At 47.7% G+C, this 13,147-nt stretch overlaps 1 protein-coding gene across 1 annotated transcript in view; it reads right to left on the reverse strand.

The window, feature by feature from the left end:
• PPP1R37 (protein phosphatase 1 regulatory subunit 37) overlaps positions 1-13,147 on the reverse strand; it is a 66,421-nt gene that overhangs the window by 9,526 nt on the left and 43,748 nt on the right. The window contains exons 5-10 of the mRNA XM_025214312.1: positions 12,220-12,320; positions 8,256-8,375; positions 5,433-5,583; positions 3,895-4,050; positions 2,062-2,174; positions 801-942 (exon numbers count right to left, since the gene is read on the reverse strand). Of these exons, the coding sequence (XP_025070097.1) occupies positions 801-942; positions 2,062-2,174; positions 3,895-4,050; positions 5,433-5,583; positions 8,256-8,375; positions 12,220-12,320 (783 nt within the window). The remainder of the gene's footprint in view (positions 1-800; positions 943-2,061; positions 2,175-3,894; positions 4,051-5,432; positions 5,584-8,255; positions 8,376-12,219; positions 12,321-13,147) is intronic.

Here is a 13,147-nt window from a genome sequence, read left to right on the forward strand (position 1 = left end):
AGAATTGCTGCTGCTGAGGCTGCAGCTGCTGGCAGCTTCACTGGATGTGTGGGATGCCATGAAGCCAGTGCGACGCAGAGGGGTTATTTGCTGGAATTAAGGGACAAATGAAACTTTCTTGTCATGTAGGAAGAGAAAAAGAATAGCCCATGGATCTCCCATGTCAGCTGTCATTTCTTTTATGAAACACCCTGTGGGTTTTCCCAAATCTTAACTAAGAACAATGTTTAAATGTTCATACACAGCGCGAGTATGGTAAAAGAGGACCTGGAAGTAAGGCTTCACACCTCCGGTCCCACTTGCTGGGAGGTGTAGCCTAATCACTTGTCCTCTCCTCCTCTAAAATGGACATGGACATACTGGTAAAGGTCCATGTCATGGACTCTCCTGTGAGGAATTGGTTTTAATACGTGCGCAGCACAGCTTCAAAACAACCTGCTAGATCACTGTTAAGTGCCTGAATCGAAGTCCTGGCTTGGTCTGTGGATAAAATGATTTCAGAAGCAGCAATCACTTTAGCTGCAAGCTAAAACAAACCCCTGTGCAGTTATAAAACCTGATGGGCTGAGAGAGCTGGGCCGAGGTCTCTTCCATAATCCGGCTGTCAGGGCAGTCACCACTGATGTGCTTATCCAGTTAGCAGAGGGGAGCAAGGTCACTAGTTGCCTAGAGTTGAAAGGATTTCAGGGGAGAGGAGAGATGGTAATGAAATACCACCACCCGCTGCAACAGTATTTGGGACCTGCAGATGGATAGCCCTAAAAGCAGCACGCACTTAGCGTAACAAACGCCTATTTTACCTTCACACGTGAGTTTGGTGGATGCCAAGCCCAGCCGCAGGACGGAGCGGTTTCCAATGAGTCCGTTCTTCAGATTGCGAACCCCTTCATTCCCAATAGGATTGTGACCGAGGTTCAGGGTCTCCAGGCTCTGCGTGTGGGGCTGCAGGCAGGACAGGAAAGTGAAGCCAAACAGTATGTTATAGCAGCAGGAAGGCAGGAGTACGATGCCTCTGCTGTGGAGCGGACTCTGGCAATCACAACTACATCATGGAGGTCAGGGAGGGAGACCAATTTTGGGCTGAGCCTGGATCACCAGGTCTGACGGACACTAGCAGTTTAATCTCCCCTGCAGACTGAAGGGGGCCCTGGATCACTGACCTGGTGAAACCAACGTTGGGATGATAGAGTGCAAACGTGGCCCAGCTCCCAGCCCACTCCTTCGACCTGTCACAAGCTGAATCACTACACTGCCAGCACCCCTCTGCTCCGTGTGAGCCCCCAGACCGTCAGACCTTCTCCCTGCACAAAGTCTTGCCTAGAATACCACGCACTAAAGCCCTGAGCAGCTCAGCCATGGCATAATTAGTGAGAGTGGCTGCTGGCCAGGCGGGGGCCAGGAGCCACAGCTTTCACCTTCCCAGCTTCAGGAAGTGGCTGCTAGCTTGTGGCTGGGGGCAAAAGCAAGCCTACTCTGTAAGGACGAGGCAGCGTGTCAGAGGGTGACAGGAGTAATGGAAGGCAGCTGAAAGACAGGGACGAGCAAGGGAGAAGGTGAGAAACTGGAAGAAAATTCTAGCGAGTGAAAACTGAAGACTGGAAAACCCAGGAGTGAGAAGCTAGAGGCAGGAATCCAGACAGGGACCAGGGGGAGCAGAGCAGCAGCAGGGTCAGGGCAGGCAGCAAAAGGCATGCAGGAGGTAAAGGGGATCCTCTGCTTAGCAGACCCCAGCTCTCACCCCCACCAATTCTCATCCTTTTGCCAAAATGGGCTCTCTGCTCCACCCAGTGTCCCCGTCTGCCCTGACCCCCTCTGCCACAGGCGCGCTGCTTCTCTCTGATTTGAGACAATGGAAACAGGTCTCTGGGAACATTACACTTGCTCTGCCCTGCCCATTGCTGATCTCCAGTTCCTTGATTCGGGTACTCCAGAGGTCTGGGTCCAAACACCAGACAACGGGGAAAGCAAATGGGCCAGCTTACACCCACCTCCCTCCCACCCCAGCTCAGCTGCCGGCTGTTCTGTCAGCAAGGCCATGCCAACACCATTAGTTCCACTCACCAGTGTCATCCCCAGATAAGCCATGCCGGTGTGAGTCAGCTGGTTATTCCACAAAACCAGAGTGATCAGACCTTTTCGCTGCTCCTTCAGCCCCTCACAGACGTACGCCAAACCTAGGGAACAAGCACCAGTCAGCACTTGCAGACCAGTACCTCTGGAGTCACGGTGCCAGCAGCCTGATGCTAACAGACACCACAGGCTTGAACAGCACTTTTCTTGCCTCATCTAATCCAGTCTTTTGCTCAGGCTTCGATTGCTGCAGGAGGCAAGCAACACAAATGGACCTTCCCATACTGCGCAGCACCAAGGGGATATCATATTAACTGCTGCAGCAGGCATGTGGTGCGCTCATTTGTTTCAGGGAGCAAGGCATCTGCAGGGGAAGATGCCCTTAACATAGTCACTGAATCAGAATTAAAACTTGCCTCTGTAAGAGCCAAATGCCCAGGCCTGACCCGTCCAAAGGACGGTTACATATTAATTTTAAATGGCATGATTTTAAAGTAGCTTGGGTCAGGTCAGGACACAGCAGAATGTAAGCACAGGTATATTTCTGCTGTTGCTTTGTAGAGGATGTGTGTACAGGGATGTATTCATCAGGTCTGAAAAAGGAAGTTAGCTCAAGAAAAAGACTCGCCCCTCAAAATCCTTGCCTTTCACATAGCTGTTGTGGTCCAAGGATTATCTCACTACCAGGAAAAACATGTGCGCACACAAAAAACACGGGCAATAACAATATCTGCGTTAGCAAACAACATTTGGGTAACCATCTTGGAAAGGGTCAGCAGGTCTCATTGAGAACAGCCAGATTCCAATCAGGAAATTCAGAAAGCTATTTCAGCAACACTAAGTCACAGCTATTTCAAGTGCCCAGGGATGTGAAGAGGTACCTCAGCTGACCAAGAAGGGAACAGGTCCCCACATTACAGAACTACGCAGATGTTTTGCAACATCTTGGCTTTTGTATAATGGGGAAGTGACACTTCACCATCAGGATAACAGGTTCCTTAATGGGATCTAGGCAGCTCAAAAGCTCCCTTAAGCACTTGGAGAGGTTTACATGGCTCAGACTGCTACAATACCTTAAAAACACTTAAGCTGCTTTCAAAGACACTTATTTCAACTCTGAAATTGGAAGCACGCAGCTCTCATCTCCACTTTCCACTGGGTGCCAGTGCTGGTGCTGCCTGCTACAGGTGTTCTCAGTGAAGTACAGAAAAGGTTTTTCCACAAACCTCTGTCAAATCTGCCCGGCCTGAGGCCTCTTCTGCTGCTCAAAACCTCAAACTAACTCCTGGCCTGTGGAAAGAGAAGACTGCACTTATCGAGACGTGATGTCGCCTAGCAGCTACAACTCTTTCTTTCTACTGACTGGTGCTGCTCAGGTCATAACACTGGGCATTACCTGCACTCCTGCATGTAGGACCTCTGAGGTCCCTTCCAACCGTAGGATTCTACCATAGTGAGCGCTGCCTTGACAGCAACTGCCTAAGGTAGCATCTGCCCTGGTCTTCCCCGAGCACATTTCACCTGGCTTCACTTCTCCATGGTTGTGCTCTGACTCAAGCGAGAGCTCAAACTAACTTTGTTAAAAGAGTTGAGGATTTAGACATTCCCTGTTTGGAGAGTGGGGTTAGAACGATGGCTTGGGGAAAAACATTCAGACAGAGAGGAAGGAAGATTTAGTGTGCTTTTAAAGGACAGATATTTCAAGCCAGCTTGGAGCACGACACTGGAGCTGACAAGCTCTCACATCCCGCATGGAACTTCCAATGGAGCTCATTCTCTGCAACAAGTCTGAGAAGGCAAAGCAGAAAGATAAGGCTTCTGCACCTGAGTCCAGGATGTGGTTGTTCCGCAGGTCCAGTATCTGTATGTAGCAGTTAAACTTCAGCAGATTGCCAAGCTGAGCAGAATCCTGCAGGCCATTCAGTTTGTTATCAGCCAGGTACAGCTCCCGAAGGTTCATGTTCATTTTCAGAGCCGTTGCTAAAAAACAAGACAGCAGAAAAGAAAGCTTCAGCTAACGGAACAAAAGACCACATGGAGCAGGGGAGCTGTGCACGAAAACACGGAACGCCTGGGACAGCATGTAACAGGAGATGACAAGACTTGAAGCTTCATAAATTATTGCTGTGGGCCTGTTAGTTTCTACTGCTCCCAGTTGATTATTAATTCATTCTGGATGGTGTGCAGGGCCATGCACTGTAGGCAAACAGTCCCTACAGCCCATTCTTAGCACCACATCATGTTCTGCAGTGTTTCTCCTGAAACATCAGGGTGTAATCAGGAGAACATTGGGTGTCTAAATGCTTGAGGCTGGAAAGTGGCAGAGCTCCATGTCTGAAAGGCAGCCACTGATGCAAGAGCAGAGTAGAGCTGCAGCACACCAGCCTAGGCTCTGCTCAGGAGACATTGGACCTGGGACATGCATCCCAGGATGCTTCTTGTGGCTTCCTGCAGGCAGGGAACCCATACTCTGCCCCTTATGCCCTCCCCCATTTCTGCACTTAGCCGAAGGGCTGTGCAGTCACACCCTTAACCAGGGCAATCCTGATACTAGAGATCCCCTGGCCAGCAGGGGTACTACAGGCAGGGTAAAGCTCAATATTTCACATCAAGATCACACCTGTATGGCTATCCAGGAGCTATTTACCATGGGAGCTGCTGTCCAACCCATCAGATACACAAGAACACAGCTCTGATGCCAGCAGTTGCATGGGTAGTTACAGCAACTTATTACTGAGAGCCACCTCTTGGCTTGCCTCTGTGACCAACCCATGCTTGCTCTCAGTACAAGGCCTAGCTCCAGCCCATGACAGTTCGCTGCCCAAACAGCCATGGCTGCTCCAAGTGGTTTAGTATTTTGTCAGGAGAGAGTCTGAGCACACCTCTGAACGCTCAGAACTGCAGGTGTGTGGATGACTCCCATCCATCCCCTATCCTTCCACTGCTCGCTTACGCAAATCTTAAGAGAGCAGTGCTGTACCCCCTTCAACCAGGTCAGCACGCAGCACCATGAGACCTGTTAGTACGGTAAGTCTAAAACCTTTTCACAGACGTTTCAAGCCAGCTGGACTGTTGCAATGCTGCAGCTTGGCCGGTCTCACCTGGGAGAGCATAGCAATCAGATCCCTACAGGGCAAACCTCCTCAGGGTGCCCTGCAAACTCTGTGACCTGACAGAGCCACGACCCCTGCCCCTGAGGCTGCTAAGGATGGGAAAGGCTGTACTGTACTTCCATGGAGGCAGAATTATGGCACCGTGGCACAAGGCACCCAGAGGCACAAGTGCAGCCTCCTAGAACATGTGGTCAGTTTAGGAGTAGGGCCAGGACCATGGCTCAAAATGCATCTCTTTGGGCTATTCACCTAGTAACATGAGCGGGCGCCCAGACAGGCTGGCATTCTCCAAGTGCAACACGACCAGGCTGCTACTGATGCGTAGAGCACGAGCCACGAAGGGTGCCGAGTGATCCAGAAGAGGCGTGTTGCGAGCATCCAGGTACTGCAGGCAGTTGGTCTGGAAAAGAAAGGCAGAGGGGAGATGGTTGTTATTCAGCCACATCAGAGCCATTGCACGCCATCAAAGCAGACACATATTCCAACAGAAAAATCCAACTGCAGATCAGCTCTGAAGACCCTTTGTCCAACTTGCCTTGATCAACGAGCCTCAAGGTACGTCATAAACATTACTGAATGCTCACAAGAAAAGCAGCCAGGCATACTGTTGTTTTGAAGATGAGCCCCTGGCACAGAGAAGACCAGGGACATTTCCCTCACGTTATTCATGTCTCATGGATCTTTTGGCCACAAGTTAAAATATGGTGATAGGAACATTCCAAGGAGATGGGTCCAGAGCACCAGCAAACATGGCACCAGACACTGCATCAGGAGCTGCCTAGGCAGGAAACAATGTGGGATGGGATGAGATGGGGGAGGGAATATGGATTCTTCTCAGTTGCTTCCTGATACAAAAGCAAGGCAGTAGGGCAGGGGTGTCAAACTGATCTGGCCTTAGACAGGACATAACCCTTAGACAGTACCTGTGGCTCACACCCCATCCATCAATACACTAATGCTCAGGGAATTTAAGAAATGCTGGGCCTGTGGTTTCTGGTGCAGCCTTAATCCTGCTCTAGACCTGCGTGCATTCCACTGACCTTACACTGACACCATCGCACGCACAGGACTTCAGCCTCACTCCACACAAAGGCTGGACGCACAGGGCAGAACTAAGGCAACAGTGAAGTCTGGCATCTCCCGATGCGAATGTTGACTCTGCAACCTAATTAAAACTTCATAGGATTTTTTAAACTATATTAAGCTCAAAAAAAAAAAAAGTGTGAAAAGGGGCAGATCTGTAAACAGTATTTCTGGCACAATTACCATGGCACCTTTCACCAAGTCCTGATTTCACTTCAGTTGCATGGTGCAAAAAGTGACTGGGAAGAGGGGGCGGTGGCAGAACAACAATCTTTTGCAAAGTACCCTGCTATGAAAGCAGTCCTCACATCAGAGCCCGAGTAATGGAGAGGACGGGTATCAGATACCAGCTAACCCTGTTTGCTGGAATTTGGATTTCCAGAGTCCTGATGTTTACTACAGGCACTCATTAGACAAAACCACGGGCACAACATGATTCTGCTGCGCTGTAACAGAACTGTAGAAGGATTTACCTCAATTCTACTTTCATCTTATTTTGCAAGCAGACTTCTACTTGCTCATGATACCATGTTACAGGAGTAGAAACAAGGTGGAGTCATAAATGTCAAAAGGAATTGGTGTCTGTAGAGTGCTCTGAAAGTGTGAAGCTCTAAGGTACCAAGTGCTGCTGTGATACTGTGGTGAGTGGGTAGTGAGATCCCTTGCACACCATAACAGAATGCTGCACAGAATATTTCTGCCGGTCTCCATTACCCAAAGAGCTGAAGGCTGTCGAGGAGCCCGGCTCCATGACACAAACATGCACATTATTTTGGTGAACACAAATACTTTGCCCAACGAGCATGGCACGCATCGTGCCTGTTACCTAACCTTGTACAGTACACCCAGGCAAGGTTAGCGTGGGAGAAGCTTTTCACTACTCACTGCATCATCTTCACACAACAGCTCCATACACATTGCTGTATATCAGTTACTCTGCTAAGAAAGGTGTTTGAGCTGGGGGTGGGGGGCACTATTAATACTTCATGGGTTGTTTTGAACAAAGTCTTTGTCACCTGGCTTCAAGCTTTACAGGAGTTTTAAGAGGAAAGATCACTTAGGGTGCAGAGCTCCATAAACTCGAGAGCTCTGCTACACATTTCCTTCATGACTTTAAGGAAGCCATTTTAAATAGCTCAGCTATAAAAACAAGGACACTCCTTCTTGGAGATGGCCTGTGTGCTAACAACTGACCGGAAAGGGAGGCACCCTGAGTTGGAATCAGGGTTAAGCTTTTGGGGTTAGAGTAGTTTTAGTCGAGTTCAAAGGTTGCATCATGTGGTCACAATATTTTCCCTGGGGGCAGAGCTGCGGTTTTCCCAGACTAATCTCATTCAGTGTGTCAGTGGACAGATATTAAAGGTATGCTCAGATGACACAAAGGCTGGCAGCTGGGCCAAGGTCTTTCAAATCACAAGGCAGAGCCTTAGTCATGATACAAATCTTCCGCCTTCCCCGCAACACTGCAAATACCAGATGGGACTTCCCAGGAAAGCTCAACACCAGACCTGTAATGTTTTATGTGCACGCACTAGAAACTGGCAGGTCAACCAAGTTTCAATAGCACTGAAGTCTGGCACTACAATGACTTGTAGCTATGTGCATGGACCAGCAAATAATGATATGGTCTTGAGGGAGGTACTTTCCCACTTTACAGCCCGTGTCAGCTGGTCCATTTTAACCATTCTGTTTGTCTGCTTCAATCCCACAGCAAGTGAGGCTGAACTGCTATAAAATGTATGGCTGAATTAAATGGGGCGAATGACACAGACAAATTGATTTGGTTCATCTTCTGCTCATCACAGGATAGGCTAGAGAGATGAAGGAAGCAGCTGTCACACACCCAGATGGACTGCTGTAAGCCTCCTCTGCCTCTTCCAAAGCACCATAATGGTTTCCTCTCTTGACCCACTATGTTAGTCTCTATGGACAATCCCAAGCAATGAGTTAAAAAACAAATGCTAAAAATACTCAAGAGCTAACACCAACCTTTCTCATCATGTGTGCGGCTGCCTGCCAGCCTCGGGTGCCGATGTGTTTGTTAAACGAGATGTTGAGGTGCGTTGCTGACTCATAATACTCAATCATGTCAAATAACGCCGAGGCACCCTGGAAAATAAGAGGGAAGGGGGTGGAGAGAGAACAAGAAAGTTGACATAGAGCTGGGCTAGCACAGAAAAGCCGATACAGCAGCAAGGCTGGCAGACAAGTGCCAGCTTTTTATCTCCAGGAAGTGACCTGCCTAGAAATGATCCATTCAGTAAGCAGGCTTCATACTGATGGAGGTTTGGGAAGAGAATCCCCCCCACCCCCAACGCACACAAGGGATTTAATCCTGTGGTTGGGTCACTTTTCTCAGCCATTCCTTTCTGAAAAGCAACGAGCAGCACTTGATTATTCCTCTAAAACCCTGGGACACTTTTCTGCAGCTCCCCTGAAGCTCATGTGGATTATTCCAGCATGCTGGGGTCTGGGCCATCTGACACTGCTCTACTTCGTTTCCTTTTTCCCCTCGGCCCCTGGGCAGGCTGCTCGGGGAAGCTCAAGACACTCTGACCCCTCAGCTGAGACTCAAATTCAAGTAAGTGGCCTAGGTATGGACAAGAAGCCAGTGGAGCCCAATGCAAACATGAAATGACCTTGCTGTACAGGCTCCAGTGGCTCTGGGTGGGATTGATGACAAAGCCAAAATTTTCAGTGACTGCAAAGGGAACAGGACTGAGCCCTGTGGATATTACATGGGACTGAACAACAGAAGGGGCTGGGGTTGGGTCAGCTTCATCCAGAGATGAGGTTACTCCGTCCAATTAATTGGAGGGATGTGGGGAAAGTGTTGTGTCCTGTTGAAAGTTACTCAAGTGACAATGTCAGACGTGGAGCTCGTTTGTCCAGGGAACATGAACAGACCAGCAACAAATAGCACAGACGTGCCATCTATCAGTCTTCTGCCAACGAGCCTGACCTCCAGAGGCAGCGCAGAGTTCCAACCTGTCCACTTCGGAAACTCAGACACAAGTGAACCGGTTAATGCATTCTTCCGATTACAGACGAAACAAAGTTCCTCAGTTTCATGGGGCACATACGGCACTCACTGCCACTACTTTCTCCTCCAAAAACTATATGTGGGGACTCCAACAATGAGGTGTCATTCAGAAACTGAGCAGAGGTGTTCAGAGTTGGAGCCTTGCTTAAACATGGGAGTTGCATCAATTTAATTAAAAAGCTGATTTAAAATGGTTTGAGTTAAAATTGGTGCAAATCCTGCACTGATCTAACTGGATTACAGCAAGTGTAGCTACTTCAGCCAATTACCAGAACGGAATGTCCTGGTATAAACCCACTGCAACATTGACAAATGAATAGCTCTCTGACATCCCACCTCCCAGAAGAAAAACGGTGGCCAGGGTTCTCCTGCAGCTGTCTGCTGGCACAGCTATATTGGCAGTTCATGTCAGAGCTATGAACCCCAACAGACAGAACCATGTCAGCAAACTCCCTGTAGCACTAGCAGAGTTATGCCTGCAAAGCCACAGCTCAACCACGTAACTTGCTCATGGGGAGATCTTTACTTGACTGGTACAAAACAGTTTCACTCAGCACAGCTGTCATGTCCCCACTAAGACAGCTTGACCAGCACAGAAAAACACTCCCTCTATATCCATGAAGGGCTACAAGCATGGCCATAGCAAAGGAGGCAGAATGGCCTCTGGGCCAGCTGCGGTAGCCTGCAGTAGGATGTGGCTCTCTCTTTCACCTTGCCTCTTGACATCAGCTGCTGTTGGCTGTTTCCTTTCAGACTCTGTCCACAGCAGCTAAGAAGGGCGAGGAAAGACTTACTTAGATGTCTATGGGCTGGAAGCTCTAGCCCACAAGAACACGTCTGAACCCTGACAAATCAGCTATAGGCAAAGCCAACACCCTGTAGTAAGCTCTCACTTTATAAATGAGAAAGATTTCTCACAAAACACCTGCCCTAACTGAAACAAATTGTTGAGTTTATCCCTCATCCACATCACACCGAGAGGCCAAAGGATCAACACCACCCACATATGTAAACTGGAAACCGAAAACATCTACGAGTTCATTTGGTCCATACCTAAGAAACAAGGCAGGAGGATTCCCTAGAGAGCTAGGTGGATTTTGCTTAGTTTTAGGATGATGAATACAAAGTTTCTAAGCACATCATTTGGGAGCTCATGGCTTAACCAACCTCCATCAGAAAGTCACCTAAGGTGTAGCCTAAACTATATTAAGAAATCCACCATGGAGATAAAAAGGCTGGTCACAGCTGAAGAAGGGATTCCAAGGAAGCATGATGCACCAGCAAAAGCTTCTTAGTGAGGTAAACACTGTTAAATGACCCCCCTTTTGTTTTATGAGGAAATATGCCAGAAACATAGTATGCCAAGTAACTAGCCTGAAAAACCAAATCAACCAGTCTACAGCATTCATATCATACACCGCAAGAAGCACTGGATGATCATCTCATTTCTGTTCTTCCCATCCACAGGAAGTGTAAAGGTACCAAGTGCAAGGTCATTTACACGGGCTAAAACCAATAATTTCCTAGTCTCAACTGGGAACTAATCCATTTGAGAGAATAGCAGGAGAAAAACCTGGATGTACCAGTTGATCACAGGTGAGTATGAACTGCTAGCATGACACAGCCATGAAGAGAGAGACCAATGTAATCCTAGACTGCATCAGAAGTATTTTTAGTAGATACAGGAAAGCATCACTGGTCCTAAGCATCTAGAGCATGAAAAAAAATACTCTAAATACTCTAATAAAGATGATTTGCACTTCTAAAGACAATGAAATATTAACACCCACCCTTCCTTTAACTATTTAAGACCTTGGTAGCAGCCAACTTTTAAGAGTTCTGGACATCTTCACTTTCCCATAGTCAGTCAGGTCATCGTGACCAACAGGAGTAAAATTTCAACTCGCAAGAAAAGCCGCTTATAAAGCGAGGGGACCTATAATTAGTTTCCCCCCAACCCCAAATACGACCCATGGTAACCTGGAAGCTTTGGGAGATTAGATACTAATGACTACAGAGAAAAGATGCAAAGGACTGAAGTGGTAGTAAAGAATCGGCTCCGTTTTCGAGGGAACAAGGCTGAGACGGCAGCTTGGCATCTGGGAGATTTCACTTGCCTCACTGTTTTAAGAGGCGCGAGGTTGGCATGAACTTTGGGCACATCTGTACAGAAGAGTCGGGTGGAGTGATCACAGAGATAAGAAGTGGCCCAAAGCAGAAGTATACCCAAGTGGCCCAAAGCTGGACTCGATCCCCAATCTTTAAGAGCAAAATTACCAAATGGGTCAGTGGTGAAATAAGCTACTAAGAGCATAAGCCCAGGTCTTGACCTTAAAGGGTTACTGCAGCATGGTCCCACTGTACCAAAGCAGCTAAAGATGCATCCATCCTTCACTTACCCATTGGGACCTACAGGATAATTTTGCAGTGAGGGGCATCCCCTAATCACACCTAGACAATACACAGACCATGAACAAAGAGCTTGTTCTGCAAGCTAATGCAGCACAAAAGGTTGGAATGAGAAATCTGAACTCAGCTTCCAGCCAGGAAAGAGCCTTCCAGTCACCTTTGATCATATGAAAAGAATGTTCATACCTATCCCTAATTCACAATGATTTGGGATCTTACTTTGAGCTCCACTTGAATCCTGGCCATCTGGACTCTGGAAGCATAGAGACAGCAAGAACAAGAAAATGTGTACATGAGAACAGGAAAGGGGATAATACCAAGCGCAATATAATGTCAAGCGATGGTCTTAATTTGGATGTTCCCATCCAGCTGTTCACTAACCTGTGTGCACAAGAGCTCAGAACCGGACAATGCTGGACAACACAGAGAAAGCAGGCAGACTTCTCTCAGGCTTGGAGACAAAAGGCTATGATAAGTGAGGTAACGGGAACTGTTACTTACATCTTCATCCAAGTTTGTTTGCTCCAAATCAACAATTTTGAACTGGACCCGTTTGAAAATCTCTTCCAGCGCCTCGCAGGCTTTGTAGTCTAGTTTTTCTCCTGGAAAAAAACCCAAAGATTAGAAGATCCAACGGTAAGCTTTTTGTAGACCGACATGTAACAGCACCAAAAACCATACGACTCTGAACTGTTGGGACACAGAAGGCAAGGACCGGTAGGAGAGACTGATCTTTCTCTTCCTTCATTTGAGATTAGCCAGCTACTGTTTGTCCAGATAAGACTTTAAAGTAGTATTAAAAAGACTTTTTATTATAAACATAAATGGAAACACACCTGGGACTAGAGAACTCTTTAAGGCGTTTTCCGTTCCTCAACAGCATACGTTGCACGTACCAACCAACCAACCCGGAATTCTACAGATTACGCAGACGTTGGGGAAAACGAACACAAGACGACTGCTTATGCTGGCTCATTAGCATAATGCAAAAACATTCATTTCTTGATTTTAGACCAAGTACCAGCAACACCCCTGACCGACTGTTGAATACATCTCAAAGGTATCAATGGAGGCCACACCATACAGGTTGAACATGTAAATATTCCATAGAGATCATCCTCCACTGACAGGGACACAGAATTGACATGTTTGCCACTGCCAATGCCTAGGATCCTTTGGTCGGGTCATCATAAGCAAAGGAGGTAGGCAAAACCACGTCATTTTTTTAGTAATCCCATCATCTGACTCTCCGCATTATGACCTGGCGCACATGCACTGAGCAGCACAGCTCACATCCAAGTGTAGCAGCAAGGCCTCTCATTCATATTTTTAGTTTTGGATCTAATACAAACCAGGACGCGCAGCAGCATAAGAGGAAGCCATCAACACCGCAATTCACGCAATCTGAACAGGCAGAAAAAGCCAGAAC

The sequence above is a fragment of the Alligator sinensis genome, unplaced genomic scaffold (assembly GCF_000455745.1).
Source record: "Alligator sinensis unplaced genomic scaffold, ASM45574v1 scaffold107_3, whole genome shotgun sequence".
NCBI classification, from domain to species: Eukaryota; Metazoa; Chordata; order Crocodylia; family Alligatoridae; genus Alligator; species Alligator sinensis.